Here is a 22,383-nt window from a genome sequence, read left to right as displayed (position 1 = left end):
ACAGTAGGTGAGAAAAGACATAGTATTAAATATGTAAATACCGTACTGTATATCTGGAGGAGTATCGATTACACAACGTTTGTCATCTTTAGTTATGGAGAAAGTAAGATTAATTCTCGAACAATTCGTATTATTCTCACGTCTCACCCATATTCTGATTTTACTGCATCTATTGAAAGTAATTATTTATTGAATTTACTCAAACAATAATTTGAGTAAATTGGTCCTAGAATGGTATCGTTCTAAGGAGGTTAGGGGTTATCGTAACCGCCTTAATTAGAACTAAATTTTAGTGAAGCCGTTTTCTCGTGACAGGGCACCATCTTGAATATATCAAAACATCCATGTTTCCGAACTTTCGACGAGAAAATATCGTGTATGTAAGGCACGTTTAATAGAAAACCGGACAGTGTCATTAAGAGTCGGGAGGATGAGCAATAACGTTGTAATTTTGGCATACAAAACTTTCATGTCAGACGTAATAGTAATTGTGACCGGCTGACAACGTGGTTGATGGGCTCGAACATAAGACAACGGATCTATAAAATGGCCACATGCAGGTACTAGTAAAGAAAGGATTACATGAATTGCACACAGGTGGACAGGTAGAGTTCTAAGGTTCCAAAAAAAGCCACAATTCTATGAAAGATTTTCCACGGCATTCACTCGGTCCCAGCTGTAAAAAATCTTCCACATAACTGTGACCGTTTTTGGAGACTTAGAATTATACTCGTACACCTGTGTACAGCTCATGTGCCTAGCAAATATTAAAAACTGTTCGGCTCATTTTAGTGAAGATCACATTGATACACCAGTAAGCCGATTAAGAGAAAATGCTGTACCTAGTATTTTTAGTGCATAACTTTCTTATCTGCAAACAGTGAATATTATGTAATACATCTGTTAAAATTATTTAACTTCTTATTTGCGGTAAAAATGCACCACAATAAATATAACAAATTATTAATGATTTCTCAAATAACTGAAATTGTCTAGAAATTGGTTAGTTTAAAGATGATAATGTCAAAATGTGAAACTGATAGCTGCGTGGGTATAGCTCGGTGGTAAGACATTCGCCTGTAGATCGAGAGGTCCATGGTTCAAATCCGTGTGCCCCTAATTTTGATTTATGCTTTTAGAAATTAATTTCATACACACTACAAACATGTTAATATGAAAAAAAAAAAAAATTAAGTAGGAAATGATGTAGTTGCAGTCACTGTCAGTAACAAGAGCAAAAATATTTACGAATACTGTATAAGATATATATATTATACTGGCTGGTAATCCCAACGTTGCCGGGGCAAAAAATAAAAACAAACATTAAGATTAGCTAATTTCGTACTTCTAATCCTTCTATTATATTATAGAATTTGGTTTATATAACTACAAAGGTTATCTTATACAGCCGATCATACTCGATCGGCTATGTAAGATTATGTACCCGTTTTCACCGGGTGGGAAAATTAGTAACCCTCTTTCGTGGCTAATTAGAGAATTTTTAGATGGGTCTAAAAATATGTTCGATTTCTCACAAAACGCAAAAAACCGCATCAAAATAGAGCGGAGAGTAGACCCAAATTCTTCAGGGAAATCCTTAAGCAATCTAATAAAATGAACACGTAGAATAATAAAACAGATGCAAGCCTTTTTTGCCCAGTCATCTTTTAAAGTGGATTTTACTTTCTTAATTAAATAATTTTCTTCTTTCACATAATTATAAAATTAGGCGCAAGTCATTTTAAAATTATAATGATAAATCAAAATCGCTTCAATTGCCTCCACTGACATGTTTCTTTCGTCCGACCATTGAGTTGATATGAGGGAAAATATTCTCTTCACATTTGCATTGTGGCTGCAATGGCAAATACGTATTCGCATAGCTTTTTTAGATATGGCTTCTGATCAATATGCTTTGTATCTGCAAAAAACTTCAGCCATTTCTGTTCCATACTCAATTTCATAGTTGCTTCGCAGTTTTGGTTAATATTATTTTTCTTTAAATAATCTTAATTTTTCTCCAAATAATCAAACTGGTTGAATAGAATCTCAGTGTTGCCAATATCGATGTTTTTTACTTGTAACCCTTCTATGGTCACGTAATTTTTTCACCCCCTTTGATCGCGCGGCATCTAACAGATTCCATTTTTCTTCTTTAAATTGTAAAATTTTTGGCTTTGCTTCAAAAATTATTATTACATCTTTGTTTTCTTTATTTTTTCTACTTTTAAACAGTGTAAAATATTTTCTTATTGACACAAATGCTTTATTTGTGTCGAATTTAATGTAATTTGATACGTAAAACGCAAAAATACACATATCAAATTTCAACTCGCCGTAATTTATCTCGTGTTTCACTTATCGTCATCGGGTTTGTTTGTAAATGGAGAAGAAATATGACACTTTCAAGTGAAGTCAGGAGAAATTTTGTAGTACTTCGAAAAAATTTGTCAATATACCCCGCTTTACCCCGTACCGCGAAAGTCAATAAACGTTAATTGTTTTATGACCCTATTTTCAAATGCTTCTTTCTGACTTGTAAATCGACCAATTGTCAAAATTTTTATTTTGTTTTACTCATATGAATGTGTATTTAAGATTTAACAGATATTTTCTTTATATTTTTACACATGAATTTTATTTTTGATTTTTAATATGATATAGTCGTGTGTTAGGCTTAACTCGATCACCTAATATAAAAATTGACATCGCTCAATATATTATTCAATCCATCAAATTTTTTTGTTGATAGTATGGATATAAATGTTTTCTGTGCATGAAATGAAGCAATCAAAAAAATAATGGGTGGACTATCGAAAATTCGGCAATTTACAACATGATGTCGAATGCGTAAATTCATCTATTTATAACTAAAAATATTCTCGAAATTTCATCAAAAAATGCATTTTCAACAATACCTAAATGAAATTCTTACGCAAGAAAAAAAATTGTACAATTAGCGCAATTTGTATTGAAGATATTAATTTTGAGAATTTTTGTCGCTGTTATTTCTCGCGCGGACAAACGCGATTTCTTACAGAGTATAATGAGACATCGCTGAGTTTAATAATAAATTGCGATATCTCGTTTCAAAATCAGGCTAGAATCGATTTTTTTCTTGAAAAAAATAAAGTTGTTGAGAGAAAAGAATTGATAGCGAAAAAGATGCTCGCGATGGTCGCGATCGACGATAGCGATTATCGCAAACTCGTTTTTTCCCGGATTTTTTGCTATCGGCCATAGTCGCGTGGAAACTTGTTAGAAGCCGGCACTGTTTTCGAACTTTTTCCGAGTAAACTCGGCGCGCAATAAAAACGTTATTTATTGCATTTTTCGCAGTTCAAAAAGATTGGAGAACTTAAATTTTTTGAAATGTTTTGAAAAATTTCAGAAAAGATGAGACAAAAAATCCACCAGAGGGCTTCTGTGAGAGCCCAGGCGATCATGGAAGGGGTAAATATGCAACAGTACATTCTATTTCTTCTCATTCAGGAACTTGGTTAAGAGTCATCCAGTCGAACGCATTGAATTTTTGGAATGATTGTGACCATTTCTCAATATATTCCACAGCAGTATTAAAGAAATCAATAGCCTGTTTTTCAAAAGTTTCTACTTTGGTGCTTCTTCCGGAATCAAGCTTTAAGCGATTCAAGATCTGTTTTGTCGCTATTACAATGAAATTGAATTTTTTTCTTTCGATCACATTTTCCCTCTTGTAATACAGACTTTATTTCCGGGTCTGTGATGTTTAATTTTTCTATTTTTTTAATTTGAGTTTCAATCGTATTGAGCTGTGAATGTAAGAAGCAAAAATAAGCTTCACTCATTGGACCATCAAAAAAATCTTTAATGGCGTTTGATGGTCTCACTTAGTTAGCGAGAAGACGGCCGGATGGCCGAGCGGTGAAGGTGGCAGCCTACCGCTCTGGGGGACCCGGGATCGAATCCGAACGGGTCGAAAATCCCCAGGAATTTTTCGGGGGATGGTCCGTTCGGATATGTCGGGCCCCGTCCCTCACCACCCGGTCGCCCCATTGTGGGCCTGGCCGAACCCATAATGGGCCTTCTAAAAGAGGCCCTCTTAGTGCCCACAGGGCGGAAAGAGTTAAAAAAAAAAAAAAAAAAAGTTAGCGAGAAAATCTTTTAATGGTTGCCACAGTTTCAATAATCTTTCAACTGCGGAGAATATTGATAACCACCTGATCCCAACGTAGGATAATAAGTTTTCAGGCAACACCAACGTATTCACAAAACTCTGAGTTTTCAGTCCTCTCAGTGTAAATGCTAAGTACTGTACTTGAATATCTTGACGACTATAACATCGACAGCCAAAACATCAGCGGCTATTGATAGAGGGTTATGCAAAACGTGTGCTGGACATCCTATGCCTTCAATATCTCTTTCTAATTTAGAGTTCAGTCTGAAAAGCACATTATTTCTTCCAGCTCAGTTTAGGCCTCCGAAGTTAGTGTTTTTTTTAACTCCGCATAAAGCGATACTGTTATCCATGGAAATATTTAGATTTCCGAGAGATATTTTGCAATACTCGACGTTTGTTTCAGAACGGTCATTACACAAAGAAGCCAATTTTAGTCATTTGGATTGCTGTCCGACTTTTTCATTGAAGAATTGGATTACTAAGAGAAACATCTTTTTAGCATTATGGTTACTGGCATCTGTAGCTATTTCAAAAAAACGACGCCTCATTTAAATCTTTAACGCATTGTTGCACGCTGTAAGGGGCGAGTATATTTCTTACAATTGCCGTGGGCTTAGTTCTGGCAGTAGTTTGTTTAGTGACTACTTTTGAGACACCATGCATCAATGTATTCAGTTTAGTAGTACGATGTAACGAATTAAATGATTGGTGGTGACGTACTACTTTGTACGCCGTAGTCAGCTCAGCAGCCGCAATTAAAATTTTTTCTTCCGAATCTTTCTTCATCATAAACTAGAAATATCCTTAGAAGTTGAAGTGGTCCTGAAGATTTGTAGCAATATGTTGTTGGATATCGGATTTTCCACCATGGTTAATGGCAATATGAGAATTACAAATAGAACACAGTGCTTTAAATTCAGTCCGACCTCTCTTTATAAATGACCAATTTTTGGTATATTTATCTTTAAAATGATACTTCCTCTTTGGCATCTTTTATTCTAGGTATAAAAATGGTTTTACCTAAAAAAGACTCGATGTGCAGGAGCTAGTAATTATTTATTTTATTACATACGCGCGAAACAAATTAGCCTTCACCGAGCTCTGACAGTTGACCGGAGCGCCGGCCGCCTCAGACAGAGTTTAGGGAGAAAACGGGACAGAAACGGGACAAATAGTAATGCGGGACTGAGTAGTGAAATAACGTGATAGTCCCGAATATACGGGACGTATAACAACCCTAAGTATAACTTAACTTGTGTAATTACGTGAATTCAGTTAATCTGGGCCTCCTACTCTTAAGCTTTCTATATCTGATCTCGGATTTCATATATCTAACATAGTTCTCGAGATTAAGGAAATACAGACGGACGGACAGCCGAACAACAGTGGGAATTTATAGGTCTACAATTTTTTCAAATTGCAGTCCAATGAATTGCAGCAAATGCTCTGCTGTACAAAAAAAATAATAAAAATAAAAATAGTTATGGCGAAGGAAATAACTCCAGATTTCGAACTTGAACCTGGGATCAAAATTGGGATGTAAAAGGTTAATAGTTACAAATATTCTTGAAAAAAGAAAATGTCGTTACTAAAATTTTAAAATTATAATGACAAAAATAATTTAATTGAAAATTTTCAAATGTTTTTAATATTATCGGGAATTTTTTAAATCCTCCCTGTGTCCGTTCTTAGTGAAGAACGACGTTTCTCAAAATTGAAAAATTTACTTTCAACAATGGCGCAGGAAGGGGGTGACATAACTAGCTATATTAAGGACTGAACCGAAAATTTCAACGGTATTAGAATTCGATTTAATATATTCTTTAAAACTGCATTTATTACGTATTTGTATGTTTGTTAAGTTACGGCATCGCAACACATGGGCGACTGCCTAGCGGGGAATGCCTTCTGGGAAGTCTTTTTAAGGGTAACTGGCCCCTATTCAGGCGTTACAGACGTGGAGAAAACCCGGAAAACTCCACGTGGCCAGCCCGTCCGAGCGAGGCGCGAACCCACGACCGAACTCCCAGTGTTTAGGGAACGAAGACCGCTGGCAGGCTGAGCGTGTCTGAGGCACGATTCATTACAGTTTTGAAGCTTAATAACTCCTATATATTTGGTCAAAGATCTCTGAAATTTTGCAGAAAGGTTTGTGTATTAAATAGAAATGTTTCTGGAAATTTTCAGGAATATCGTACCATTGATTTCGAAAATATGGCCCACTCACTTAATATCTCTTGAACCAATCTGAAGCCTCATAAAGGTATTGATAGCAATTATTAGGGATGAAAAGAAAGTTAAATAATGCATATAGTTTACTTTAATAACTGGGATATAACTAATTTAAATGCATTTTATAAATAAAGTATTTATTTATATTGTGCAAATTATGTTACGATTGTATTAAAAAAAAAAAAAAAAAAAAAAACAGCTGACAGCAAGCTGAACCATATGATGGTGTGTGCTAATCATAAATCTAGATTATTGGGTTTATTGGATCCATTCACCAAATGTCGAAATTACAATGAGAATGTGACATTGCGCGAAGCGCTCCCTATGCTTCAGCACCACGGGACCGAAGGGTCGACACCGCGTTTGCGATGACTAGTTCGTCAGGACTGACACCACTATGTCTTTTAGGTAGACAGAAACCTAAATGGCCACAAATTTCGTTTTTTAGCACGAAGCAGTCGCGTTTGTAGACACTTGGATCCAACACAAGAGATGGCACAGATTGAGGAAGTGCACCAACCACAATTCTAACAATAATTCTCCGTTTATTAAACTAGTTATACAAATAAACTAGTAATACAAATTTATATTTAAACTTTAAAGGTTCCTCGCGAATTCTAGCCTGGAGAGAGAGAGTTTACATATAAGATTCATAGATACCTGGTAAGGGATCTGAGATGAATCGAAGGATAGATGGAGTTTACTTTAGAAGGAGTTCACTTTTAAGAAGTGCAATTTGATGAAGGAAGGTCGCTAAGGTATCCGACTCTGACTAGGGCGAACTTCGATAATGACGGATTCTCGGAGGAATGGCTGTCCCCTTGTCCGCAGATGAACTCCTCAAAGGACGGACGAACTTCTCTCGCCGGACGAACTGTTGTCGTCATCAGTCATTGCCTTTTATTGGGGGGTCCTCCCTCTTCTCCCTTGCCCTTTTTTGACAAGGGAGCAATGTTGCAACGCCTGTGTCAAATAACAATTTCTCATCGCCAAGTTCCTGATGACACAATCGATTTATCATCTTGAAAGGGAAGTGACTCCACAGAGGAATAAAATCATATCCTTCACAATTTTAGCAATCGTGGGAAAATTTTATAACAAGTTTTAAAATTAAAAAATTAAATTTTCACCCAAAAAATCTCTTTTTGTCAAGCCTGGAGTCTCACAAGAATAAAAGTAGAATTATTAAAAGGTACACAATGAACACGGACTCCTGCCATTCGTCAGTACAATCAGAAAGAAAACATTTTCTTGGCAATTAAAACTCATCACATACATCAGGTTTTTTTTTTTAACTCTTTCCGCCCTGTGGGCACTAAGAACGCTTCTTTAACCAAGCACATTATGGGTATGGCCAGGCCCACAATGGGGCAGACAGCTGGGTGGTGAGGGAACGGAGCCCGACATATCCAGGCGGACCACCTCCCCGAAAAATTTCTGGGGAATTATTGACCCATCTGGATACGAACCCAAGTCTCCCAGAGCGGTAGGCTGCTACCTAGATCGCTCGGCCATCCGGCCGTCTTTACATCAGGGGTGGCAAACCTATGGTACGCGTGCCCAAAGTGGCTTTCGACGAGCCACTTTGGGCACGCGTACCACGCAATAGCACACAATATATACGATTTCGGATTATCACCTGATTATCCTTTCTTCGATCAGCTTCTTTATATTTATTATTGTGCCCACCAGTAGCCGAGTGGATAAAACCATTGAACACTGATAGATTTGCGTGGAGTTTTCCGGGTTTTCTTCACGTTAGTAACACCTAAAAGGGCTAGTTTTCCCGCGAAAGACTTCCATGGAGGCATCCCACCTCGGCAGATCGCCTGTGTCGCGTTGCCGTATACGAATTAATCAAGCTTATATGACATGCGGACTCATAAAGGTTCGCCATCTGATACATAGATACTATTTATATGTAAAGCTTATTTTATGTTATTTTCTCACAAAGATTCAATATGCCCAATATTGTTTAAATAAAGATACACAATTTCATTCTGAAGACAGACAATATAAAATGGAAGGCATATTTACAGTATATTGCTTCCAGCTCCCAAACTAATTTGCATTTTATTAACAACATACTCAATAGTAAATGGTGTTTATTTTTTTAAAGCAGAACATAAGCCATTTATGAAATCGGATATTTTCTTTATATTTAGCACTAAAGTTGTAGGATTTAAAATACAGTAGAGCGTCGAAAAGTGGAACCAATTGGGGACTGATCGTTCCAAGTAGTGATTTTTTCCAATTACCGATTATGTACGAAAAAATATATTAACCTGTCCGATGTTCAAAGTTTTCTTCGTTGCGTGTCGCTTCCTGTTGAATTTTTCTCCGTTGCGTGTCGCTTCGTGTTGAATTTTCGTTGATTTTAAGCCTAACGAAAATTTTTATAATAATAATCGAGGCTATCGTATCGTTTTTTTTTTTTTTTTTAACTCTTTCCGCCCTGGGGGCACTAAAAGGGCCTCTTTTAGTAGGCCCATTATGGGTTCGGCCAGGCCCACAATGGGGCGACCGGGTGGTGAGGGACGGGCCCGACATATCCGAACGGACCACCCCCCGAAAAATTCCTGGGGATTATTCGACCCGTTCGGATTCGATCCCGGGTCCCCCAGAGCGGTAGGCTGCCACCTTTACCGCTCGGCCATCCGGCCGCTATCATATCGTTAAAAATTATTTCTTTATTTTGTACAAACAAAATAAATGTATTGAAGAATATAAAAAACATGAAAATTATACTTTAGAAGTAAATTTAGTATCAAAAACGTTCGATTCAGCACGACACAGTCCGACTGAAAATCGTTCCAGTTTCCGGCCATTTCAATTACCGACGTTCCACTTTTCGACGCTCTACTGTATTCAATTTTTCATTGGATTACTTTTGGTGCCTAATTCTTCACAAGAAGAAAATTCTTCAAATCTGGCGACATTTTGTCAAATGATCGGGATTTTTCATAGATAATGACTGATCTGATAGATCACGTCTGACCTATGTTGAGCCCCATCTCGTCTTATAGGTCGTATTGCGGATCTAGCCAAATCCATGCACGGTAGGGATATTAATATCCTCCTCTAAATAGTGGTAACCTACCGCTCTGGGCACTCGGGATTAAATCCAGGCGGGTCGAAAATTCCTAGGTGTTTTGGGGGTGGACCATCCCGGATATGTCGAACCCCGTCCCCACCATCGGCCGCATCATTGTGGACCTGGCCGAACCCATAATGGGCTTGCTATAAAGAATCTCTTAGTGCCTACAGGGGGAAGAGTTAAAAAAAATACACATTTACTAAAGCCATTCTTAGTATTCAGTAGATAAGTGGATAAAACCAATAAACATCTGTTCGCAGGTTCGCGCAAACCAACGGCCTAATCTCATGCAGTTTTTTGGATTTTCTACACGTCTTACACCTAAATAGGGACTAATTTTCCATAGAAAGTCCTTCTGAGAGGCACTCCCCGTTGTCAAATCGTCCAAGTGTTATTTTGCCTTATTCCATCAATTAAATCATTCATTTCTTCATACTGAGGATATTAAGAGGACTTTTTAAATCCATTGTGGCTTTTCCGAACCCACAATGGTGTACTGATGGTAAGAAACGTGCCCGACATGGTCTACCCATCCCTGAAAATTTCTGAACCAATTCGGACTTGAAATCAGCTTCCCATAGGAGTCAGGTTGGTGCCTTTTTCTCCTTGACCATCATATTAAAACCTTTCATTTCTGCCTTTCCTTCCTTTGGGCAATAAGAGGACATTTTAATCATCTCCATCATGAACCCAGATGGGTAGGATTAAAAGGTCCACAATGCAATGTGGGTCATCAGGTAGCGAGGAACTAGCCCAACATATCTGGAATAGACAATTCCCGAAAATCTCTTAGGGTTGTTCGCTCAGACCAAGGCAGTAAGGCGCAGTCAACCATTCTGGGCCCTCCAGAATGATTGGTTGAGCTTTACTATCTTGGTCATTTGGCCCTATAAAAAAAGATTAATACAGAGGGAGGGCTACGGTGGCAAAGCCGCTTGCTTAGAAATTTTAATAGTGATCCAAATATGTCGGATTTTGCTCCTTATCACGCGACCATGGCATCGCGAGTGTAACCCAGCGTTAAAATTTGCAGAGTGGGAAGTAAAGGAAATTTAATGTATTTATTTGTTCCATTCGTTCATTAATTGCAGAATGATTTTTCAGATAGTAGCCTATTTTATAAGATAATATCAGATGGTCAGATAACCGAGTGGTTAAGGTGCTAACCCACAGTTATGAGAACCCGGAAACAAATCGGGACGGGTCAAATACACTAGCAATTTTTCGGTGGTGGTTTTATTCGGATATATCTCTGTTTCTCATCACTCGTGATGAGAGATGGGACCCTCTTAATGTCCACCAGACGAAATGAGTAAAGGTTGGATGGCCGAGCGGTCAAGGTGCCAGCCTACTGCCCCGGGAGAGCCGGGATCGAATCTGGACGAGTCGAAAAAATATCCAGGAATTTTTCGGAGAGTGGTCGGCATATATCACCACCCAGCTGCCCCATTGTGGGCCTGGCCGAACCCATAACGAGTTTGCTAAAAGAGGCTTGCTTAGTTCCCACAAGGTGGAAAAAGTAAAAAAAAGGAGATATTTTCAAAAACTTTTTTCGCCCTGTGGGCATTAAGAATCTTTTTAAACAATTCCATTATGGGTTCTGCCAGGCCCACAATATCTAAACGAATCACCCCGAAAAATTTCTGAATTTGTTTTGATCCGCTGGATTCGATCTTGTAGCGGCAGGCTGCCACTTAGCCGCTCACCATCCGGCTATTGTTCAAAATACGGGTGGTGGTACATGCGAGTAGGTATACTAAATTGCCAAAGTTTCTAATGTGCTAATAAGATTTACATTGAAATTAATTCAAGTTAAAAATATATATATATTAAAACACATTTAAGTAATCAAAATAAAGATTACCATTAATTTTTTTCCAGTTCCATTATTTTCCTTAAAAGTAATAAGTTTGTGACATCATTAACCACAACAAAGCTGCACATAATTAATTAGTCAAAAAATAACCATTCACGCCGACTCGTCCAATAGGAAAAAGGGTTATATATCTTATTACCTGCAGCTACAGCGCACGTGCTGTATTTGGTTCCGCCATTTTATTTTACAACATGTCTGCTCTCTAATGGAAAGCATGACGTGAAGTCAGCGGATTAAGATAATAATGGAGTCTGCCCAAAAGGTAGGATCATTTTATTTGACGAGTTTAGAACGTTAAAATTGACGGTATAAAAATAGTACGCTAATTAAACCTTAAACAATGCTTTAATTTTAAAGCGATCTTTACTTTTAACTAGGCTTAGTTAAGCCTAACAACGAAGTGGCGAGAAATCGCCAATCCTGCTCGGCTTTCATTTATTCTTTCGGCCTAGAATTATATAAAAACTTGTATTAAACACAATTAACCGTTTATAATGGTATTTTGATTGAAATTCGATTAGTCGATGCAGTTTATTTAACACTGGAGTATAATTGGATTAAACCGTTAAAATAATACATTGATTGAGAATTTTCTTAATTAACTTAATGAATTCCACTTAATTACAGTTAAAAATTCCTTCAATACAAAGAAATCCCCATTTACCCAAATATTCCATTACACCAATTTTAATATTGTGATTATTTATTAGTTATCATATAGGTTTAGAAAGTTAAAAGATCAGCAATATATAAAATAGCTGCATTGGTCCAAACTGTAAATAATTTTCTTACTTTTTTACTTGGCTATGCAAAATACTTTTCAAATGAGATCTATGGATACTAAAAAAAGATCATTCTTTCTAAGATTTATATTGTGAAAATATACTGGAAAGGTTGATAGCATGTAACAAAAGAAAATATTGTGTATAAATAAAATGTAAATACTGTAATACAGATTTTTACTATTTTAAGTATCTAATTAACACTTATTGATTTTGAATTTGATGATGATTTTATTGAATTTAAATTTTTTTTATATTTATGTTTTAGTTTTGTCTGTTTTCATTTTTAAAAGTCATTAATTATAGTTTGATATTTTAGAGTGAAGAGAGGAGTTTCAAAATTAGCAGTTCCATGTTTATTTTTAATTATTTTTACTTTGTGTGTATAGTAACACAACAGCTATTTTACATCAATGATTAAGAATAAACACAAAAATCTACACAATTAAACAAACTGATGAATGTACAAATATTAAAACATTACCAAAAAGTCTTAAAAAAAAAGAGAGAAGATTTACAGACCTTCTATTCTTTTTTTTCAAATTTTAAGAATGAGAACACTATGGACATTTTATTTTTTTTATTTGAATTTTCACATTTCTGATTGTTTTTTGGAAGTTTTCAAAAAAAAACTTATTGGCTGAGACTGACTCCATTACATTGAAAATGTTTCCAATAAATCTATTTATGTTTGGCTTCCTCAACTAGCAGCTTTAAGAAAAGAAAAAGATAGGTAGCATTACCAAAATTTCCATTGTTTACATTATTCTGATATGGATTGAAGCAGTTTTAATTGACTTATTTCGTGCCAAAGTAATTAAAATTATTGTGAATGATACTTAACTTGTTATATTTTCTTTTATATTTAAGAAACTTGACATTCAAAATGAAACTTTGAGTGTAATGTTATGTATACATATCCTGGAAAATAAATTAAATTTACAAAACAATTACAAGTACAAAAATTTCTAATATTGTATTCAAGTTTATTACTACTATACAAAATGATTACAAAGAATGAGTTTAGAATATACTAGGCCTATATTTAAATAAATGAAGAATTAAAGTATTTAGTATGCCAGATATGTTAATGATCATTACTGAACTATATAAATCCTTATTACAAAAGATAAACATTGAGCCATCTGTGGTAAATGACATGCAAGTCTAGACAAGTTACTTAATTTATCACAGCCAGACTTAATGATTTTATAGAATAATGAAAAAGTTTCTTAAAAAATTTGATGAAATTTTAAGAAATAAATATGAACATAATATACTGATGAATAGCTAAATCATTAATTAACTACAGTATTACAGAACATAACAATCCACATAAGAATGAAATTATAAGTTGTGTAATATAAAAACATTAGGAAGAAAGGAATAAATAAAATAAGTGAAAAGATGGCATTTACTGTATTTTGTTTGGAAGACATTACAGCTAGAGTATAATTTTTAGATATTTGCTCTACATTGGATAGTTGAGTTAATGAAGTCATATTTTTGCTATATGTCCTTAATTTTAATTAAAATGATTCTTTTTTTAAATGTTATAAAAATAAATAGTTTGGAGTATTTAAATTTTCAAACCATTGAAAAAATCAGCATAAATTTTTTATTAATTTTTTTAACAACAACATTCAATAATGGGAAATTTTTCATACAATTCCATATTGCATCAGAATGAATAAGAATTATACGGCAATGCTTATTTTAAAAATAGCAAATATACTTGAAACAAAATGTCACTTGGCAAGAAATGCAAAAAACTAAAATTGTTATTTTTACTATTCTACATCCTTTAGTTGATAAGTGGCACATAACAAACTTTTATAGTTAATAAAGTAGTAATACTTAATAAGTAAAGTCAGACAAATAAATTGATTTGTTAAATTTGATTTTTCACCTGTAGATGATGAATAAGATATTGTTTTAAATTTGCAGACCTTAACTTTGTTATTTTGTATTCTCATTCATTATAATAAACTGTTATCTACAAAAGATCACAGGTGAAAATTTTCATATTTTATATATTTAAAAACTGACGTCATGTGAAATCTTTTAGAATGATAGGCTTTGAAAAAATATTGTAATGTACTTTAAATTTATTTTATTTATTTGATGGAAATTTACTCATCGTATTTGTAGTGTGTACCTTTTTTAATGTATCAAAATAAAATTTTGTAACTTGTAAATATTGTTCATTTCTTTTCATATAATAACCAAATAACTTATTACTAAAATAGATTTATATTATGATGTGATCACATTTATGTCCAAAGAAACAAATTGAGCTCAGACAGAAAAAAGAAACCAAATGTTTAAATACAGTTGAAGCTAAACATTGATTGTGAGAGTGTTCTTTTGGTTAATCAATTAAGATAGAATAAGTGATCTCTGGAAAGCTTTAAATGTTTTTTCTTGTCCATTTTCTTGATTTTATTAGACTATTTGTATGTCAAGGCTTACATGCTGAGTATGGTATATCCTAATATAAAATAAATTTCTTATGAATTACAGTAGAGCGTCGAAAATTGGAGTCAATTGAGGACTGGGGTTGTTCCAATTAGTCATTTGTTCCGATTTCCGACTTTGTACGAAAAAATATATTAACCTGTCCGATGTTCAAATTTTTCTCCATTGCGTGTCGCTTCGTGTTGAATTTTCGTCGATTTTAAGCCTAACAAAAATTTTTATAATAATAATCGAGGCTATTGTATCGTTAAAAATTATTTCTGCATTTTGTACAAACAAAATAAATATATCGAAGAATATAAAAAACATGAAAATTATACTTTAGAAGTAAATCTAGTATCAAAAACGTTCGATTCAGCACGACACAGTCTGACTGAAAATCGTTCCGATTTCCGGCCATTTCGATTACCGACGTTCCGATTAACAACGCTCTACTGTATTCATTAAATGTTTAGAAGGATATTAAATAAATTGATCAACAAGAACAAGATTTTATTTAACTGTAATTTGTCTGTATAGTTTATAAAATAAAGAAAGTACAAAATTTGTTCAGCAAGTCTGATTTATTCTGAATTTTAATCTTCAGTGATATGTTGTGAAAATTTAAGACATTTTGGAATGATATGGTATTAACATACATGAATTTTTTGGGGCACATCTGGTATAGTATATCTGGATACCAAATGGTGTATTAATGGATCTCCAATTTCCAAATGAAAGAAGTTTTAATGCTTATAAATTCTTCAATTCTTTGTGTTTTGTGGCAGTGTATTTGTGATTGCTATATTTTACGGCAGGGATGGGCAACCTGCGGCCCGCATTCATATATTTTGCGGCCCGCAACACATAAAATGTGAATAAATATATCAATTTTCCAGCTTAAGTAAGTATGCAGCAAAAATTCAAACGTTATTTTTACAACTTATGTATGTGAATAGTTTTTCCCGCAATGAATTTAATAAAAATGAAAACAAGAAACCGGCTAACAGACACATGGAAACTAATTTAAAACTAGCAGTGACAAATATTTAACCAAATATTTCCGATATATTACATTTACATCAGTGTTCCAGAAGCTAAATTAAGTATACCTATGCTAATTTATAATTATATGTGAATAAATAATTCTGATTTACCAACATTTTTTTTTCTCTTTCTCTGGTATGCGGCCCGCATCAGTTCAAAAGTCTTAAAATGCGGCCTTTACATAGAAAAAGGTTGCCCATTCCTGTTTTACAGTATATAAGATGCAAAGCCAAATGATTACTGGATTAAATCAGGTTATACATTCTCACTATTAGCCTGATCTAATTCTGTAATCATTTGGCTTTGATATGATCATAGGGCTTTAAGATGTTTATATGTATATATAAGATGCAACTTTTGTCCAAAAACTATCCTATGCCTTATATGTGTGTTTGTAATCTCCCATAGGCTAATGAATTCTGCAAAGGCCTTCAGTAGGCTACAGATAACTTCTACATAGCCTAACTATTGAATAAAAGTATAGTTGATTAGTTAAAATTATTATTAATGCAGTACTTTCTAATTGTCACAGTTGTCTTATTATACAGGATGGCTTAAATACACTAAGCATTTTTTCTTAAATATTCTGTGCGAAAATGGGTTAATTACTCAAATTAAATATTTTATTTGAGATTTGGAGTTATCAAATTTTGAATTCAATTTTGACTCACCTTTTCAAAAAGGTTTGCCATTGCTGCACTATAATCTGAACTAATTAAATTAATGAAAAGATATTTATATCAGTGAAGGGGTATTAATTCCTAAAAATTCAAATTTAAAATAAAAATTTTTCAAATATAATAAATATATTTAAAACAGAATATTATAGAGAACAATGTTATTTGAAAACAAATCATGCATATAATTCACCAATATTATCTAAAAACATATTAGCTCATTTGTTTAATCTGTATATGTGTTTATTTATATAAAATTGCAAGTTCTTTAGTACAGAAATTTCACGAAACAAATTTTCATCACTTATAATTATGAATCTTGAAGGTGTAATATATTTTTTGTTGTATTTTTAACTATTATTTTTGCTTGACATATCAGTCTGATGTAAATATTAGTTCATAAGATCAAATTTCAAGAATAATTCATTTATACTCTGAATTAAATTATACATAAAATGTAATGGTTTTTTTTTAATAAAAATATATACATGTGTTTCTCCCACAGAATGTCTTTGCATTCCAAATATCAAACATGAATTTTATCTTAAATTATTGACCTGATGATGGCCTATGAAATAGGCCAAAAACATTTGTTAGTACGTTTAATGCTTGCGTGAAAAGAAGAAAAGATTATTTATTTAGTTGTTGGTAAGATACAGTAAAATCTGTTCAAAATGGAACCTTAATAAAACAGAAAATAAACAGTGATCTTCTGTGTTAGAAAAACCTGTTCAAGATGGAAACTTGTCAAATGAGAAAATACACAAGTTTTACTGTATACAGTAGAATCTCATTTTAAACTTAACTCTCCAGAGGTTGGGTTAAAAAATGAACATGAATACTGGGGTATTCTTCCCAAAAACTTTTCCTAAAGAAAACTGCCTGAAGTCAACATGAGGCCTCCTAATTCAAATTTGTCTGGATCCTATCAAGCTTATAACACCACTGTGATGGCTTTGCTAAATTTCGGCACTAATTTGGAACAGCATCAAAATGTTCACTAAATGGCACCCTCTCAATTGTATCAGCTTGCTGAGTCTTTTTATACAATTTTTCAATTGTACATACATATCCCAGATGTAACAAGTGCATCATCAAACTACAGATTCCTGGAAAAACCTAAATATTAACTAAATGTTGAAAAAACATGAAGTTTACAATAGATGGGGCTAGATAAAATTTGTTGTTCTGAATTACATTTCCACTAAAAGAAGTAAAATTGCATTGATTTAGAGGAACATGGGAAAAGAATCCATTATTCCAAGAAATCCATTGTTCCACAAACTGTTAAAATGAGACTCTACTGTATATATTAAAATAATTGTTTTAAATGTTACTAAAAGTAATTGTACATGTTCTTAAAAAAGTTTTAATAATATAAAATTTTTTAAACCAAGTGAAATATTTTATATACTATGAAATTATGTATGTACTAGGGCTGTCCCCACTTAATTTGTTCACGTGCCCCACAAACCTTTGCTAACTTGTTAAAAAATTTTGTATGAATTCATTGATTTCTGATGTTACTATTTCTATTTTTACTTTATTTTTGTGATGGAAAAAGTATTGACAATTTTACACTAAATATTTTATATATATAGAGTAGATACCAAAATATTTTCATAAAAGAATCTTGAATAATTATATTAGATATGAATGAATATTTATATATCAATACATATTAATTAAAACATAGTAAGTAAATATTTTATGGCAATATCATTTCATTTTAATACAATAGAATCTGCTTATTGTAAACATGGATGCTGTTATAAGTTTAATTTTATCAGAAGTAACATGTTTAGTGTTGCCACTGTTTCAAAATTACTGACCCAGACATTTTAAAATTAGGATGTTATACTTAAAAAAAACTTAATTTTTTTATTTCTAGTGTGAGTAGAAAATAAATATTTTTTTATTAGAAGGTAAACATGTACATGATATTAAAGTAATGAAATAATCACATGTGGCATATCCAAAAATAATAACGGACTGTTGTCTGTTGTCAATATTAATTGCAAAAGTAATGCATAAAAGTAAGAATAAGAAATACCAACACAACACAAGTCCATGACTGGTTTGAATTTGAAACCGTACAAGGCATGCGCAATGTCATTTTACAGCCAAGAACTGAACAATGCACATGCTAGTTTTAAACCAGTTAGGGACTCGTGTTAGAACAAACCTAATATTTGTCAGAGATATTTGCAAGTTTGAATTTTAAAAGTACATTTTTTGTCACTCTTAGCTTAGAGATAAGTTTGGGTGGGGGTGTGAAGTTAAAGTCTTCTGTCGTTAAAACAAAATGCTTGCAAATATTTTTGTAAATTTGTTTTGTTTCATCATAATTTCACAATTTCTACGAAAACTGGACAAATTAATAATTAATTCAGATTATGAATTTAAATACTGGCTTGTCTGGGTGGCATGGTGGCATCACTAAAATGTTCCAAATCACCTACATTAATAGTACAGTGAGTGATTGGTTAATGAACATAATCTGTTCCAAGACTTTGTTCGCTATCTGAATTGTTTGTTAACCGATTATTGATTTACCATAGATTTTTATGGAAATTTGAATAATTCGTTCTGGGAACTCCAATAAAACAATAAAAAATATATACTTTCTTACTATGTTTACTTATATGTAATAATAAAAATACATACATACACAGTCTTGCATTTTTATTAGCCATGTTTTTTCCATTTGTGGGGGTTAAAGAATCTGTCTAATGTCAATTGTTTTTCTCTCTTCAGGATTTTTCAGAAGTAATTAATAGCATTGTAATTGTAGAGATCACCAAGCCTATTAACTTCAACCTGGTTTGGATGCCATTCTAAGACCGTTGTTCTAACATCCTCCCACTTCTTCAAAAGATCTTTAATAGCAGATGTCAGCATTAATTTTCTTTTTCAGAAGAAAACATATCTCATTGAGTTTCTTAGTGTTCTTCTGTAATCAGATCAGTTTCAGGTTCCATTATGAACTCTTCAATGTTCTTTATTTCTCAGATGTGATTTTTGTTACTCTTTTAGCTGCTTGAGTCTTCTTGATTATACTGTATCTTTCTTAGATAAAATTGAACTGTGGCCTACTGTAGATCTGTTCAAGCCATACTGCCCAGCAGCATCAGACATCTGCCCACTCTCACCTTTCAAAAATAAAAACCGACACAAAACTTAATGAGTGCCCTCCCGACAGTCTCGTAAATGCTATAAAAGAATTGTTTCAGTCAGAAAAATAAAAGGCTGGAATTAGAAGGGAGAGTTTCAAAGTTCGGAGGAATACTATTTGATCAGTATATACCGGGTTGAGCGTCGATGTAGACATCTGTGCTTCGGAAAGTTTCGAATTGTTGCCTGAAGACGAGGGAAGACCAATCGGTATTCATTATTTTACGTTGCTTCTTCTTGTGTTTGTTCTGTGAGGTGTTCGTTGTCCGAACATAAAAATCTTTTGTGAAAGTGTTTGTTATCTGATTTGTTTGTTAACTGATCACCCACTGTATTTATAATTGTAACAACATTAATAATTATCATAATAAATCTTAGTTATTTATTTTTTAATGTTCCTTTAATGTTAGTGAATAAAACCAGAATTTTCACTAATTGTAATTTTATTTGATTATGCTGATAAATATTATCAGTTACTTATCATCATCAGTATAGGCAAGTCCCAAAATGATTACAATAAGCAGATTCAACTACATTACTGACTTGAAAGTTTTAACTGAAATGAAATTTAGCTAGCTTATCTAGTTGTAAAGCTTGGTTCAGACAGGTTAGTGATTACTTTGATGTGTAGACAGTAACTGCTTTTTGTCATGTGACTGTTTGCTTTTGACTACTGATTGACTGCACATGAGCATTGCTAGTCATCAAATGAAAATATATAACAAGTTGAATATGCTCTTCATCACAAGCTGTATTGTATGGTGTTTTTTCTACTGACAAATATCAGTTTTGTTTTGGCCAAGTCAATAAATGGGAAATAAGGACAACATAAATTTTGTATCTGTATAATTATTTATTCATTTCAATCACTGTTCAATCTTAATTGTTAAACTTGTTCAATGTGTACTGTATACCTGCGTGTAATATAATTTACTGTATAAGTGTGCTGTGGTTGTGGATTATAGTTTTAATGATAATATTGATGTTGTTACTGCATAGAAAAATATCTATTGTATATATTCAAATACAAATGATAATCCTATCAACATTCCTTCCGCTGTTCTTTTTTCATGGGCCAAAATAAAAAAAATATTGTAAAACAAAAATCACATGGTACTGAATATTTTTTCCAGCTTGGCAGGTTTCTGTTTTGAACAGGTTCCTTTTAACATGGAAAATCTCTCCATTTTCAAGAATTTTTTTCATTTAGGCTGGTTTCCTTTTTATTGGTTTCTGTTTTGGGAAAGGTCTACGATACATTGTGGAATTTAGGTAAATATTTTAACTTTAACACAACCAGAAATACTTATACAACCCAGAATTGGACAATTAATTACAGTAGTGAACCGAAAATCGGAATCAATTGGGGACTGGGGTTGTTCAGATTAGGGATTTGTTTCGATTACGGTTTATGTACGAAAAAATATATATAACCTGTCCGATGTTCAAATTTTTCTTCATTGCGTGTCGCTTCGTGTTGAATTTTCGTCGATTTTAAGCCTAACGAAAATTTTTATAATAATAATCGAGGCTATCGTATCGTTAAAAATTATTTCTGCATTTTGTACAAACAAAATAAATATATTGAAGAATATAAAAACATGAAAATTATACTTTAGAAGTAAATTTAGTATCAGAAACGTTCGATTCAGCACGACACAGTCCGACTGAAAATCGTTTCGATTACCAGCGATTCGGATTACCGGGGTTTCGATTTACGAGTCTCTACTGTACTACACGAATATGGGATTTACAACACCCATTTTGAAATTCCAATTTGAAATTTTATGTCCAGCTGTATGTTAGAATATGTGCTGCTTTGTCAATGGACTGACCTTGAGTTCATTTTTCGATTGCAAGCAAATATGCTTTGACATCAAAATGACTAGTTTACTTTGATATTGACTCATTTTTACTGAACTTAAGAATACCATATTTACAGCATATAAAATGCACCTCCATTTCAACACTGAATATTTAGGAAAACTAGTACAGTGGTGTCTTGACTTATTAGTTTAATTCATTCTGTGATAGAACTTGTAACTCAAATTACTTGTACATCAAATCAATTTTCCTCATTGAAATGAATTGGAATGCCATTAATCTGTCTTGGACCCCCAAAACACTGCAATTTTTTTGTTACGTGTTTTTAAATAAGAAAAATGTACTTATAAATAATGAATATTATATAAAAACGCAATAGATTGTACTGCAATAAGCTGGTTTTTTTCAGATGATGTAATGTTTGCTGCGTAGATAAAGAAAGAAAAGATGGAAAATTTGAGAAATGAGAGACAGTGGTGTCACACACAACATGGAAGTGAACTTGGACAATTAATTGCTACACAAATATGGGATTTACAACACCCATTTTGAATGCCTATGTCATTCGATCATATGTTTTTCTATAAGCTAGCCCAGTGTTTTTCAACCTTTTTCATTGAGTGGCACCCCTGATTGAAAAATAAAAAATCGTGGCACTCTTGACCAGTGGCGGATTTAGAATTTGAAAAAGGGGGCTTTAATGGGGGTGGAGATGAATTTTTTGCGAAAACAAATATTATGCGCAATGTTGGGGTGGTGTCCGGGGATGGGACTCCCTCCCTGGGAAAAAAATTTTAAAAATTGACAGTTTGAAGTAGCATTTTAATGCAAAAATAGTGTTTCTACGTGTTCAAAATCAAAATTTAAGTTCATTGAATTTTGTTGAAATACTAACAATGAGTTTTCTTGAACTACACTTAAGTAAATTTCAATGAAAATGCCTAGAGGTCCTAAACTTTGCGACTCCCCAATCGTGGTGCTGTGGCACCCCGGTTGAAAAACACTAAGTTAGCGTGTCAGACATTGGAAGAGTAATGAAAATGATGGAATTATGGCAG

The 22,383-nt window shown here is 33.4% G+C and overlaps 1 protein-coding gene across 1 annotated transcript in view; it reads left to right on the top strand.

Annotated features, from left to right (window-relative positions):
- Positions 1–11,496: 11,496 nt before the first annotated feature.
- The window catches only part of LOC136968147 (uncharacterized), a 55,590-nt gene continuing 44,703 nt past the window's right edge, over positions 11,497–22,383 (top strand). The window contains exon 1 of the mRNA XM_067262107.1: positions 11,497–11,626. Within this exon, the coding sequence (XP_067118208.1) occupies positions 11,609–11,626 (18 nt within the window). The 5' untranslated portion in view covers positions 11,497–11,608. The remainder of the gene's footprint in view (positions 11,627–22,383) is intronic.

Source organism: Centruroides vittatus, unplaced genomic scaffold (genome assembly GCF_030686945.1).
Source record: "Centruroides vittatus isolate TY-2023 unplaced genomic scaffold, ASM3068694v2 contig_1401, whole genome shotgun sequence".
Classification (NCBI taxonomy): domain Eukaryota; kingdom Metazoa; phylum Arthropoda; class Arachnida; order Scorpiones; family Buthidae; genus Centruroides; species Centruroides vittatus.
The sequence above is the reverse complement of the archived record's forward strand: the minus strand, read 5'-3'. Positions and strand labels throughout refer to the sequence as shown.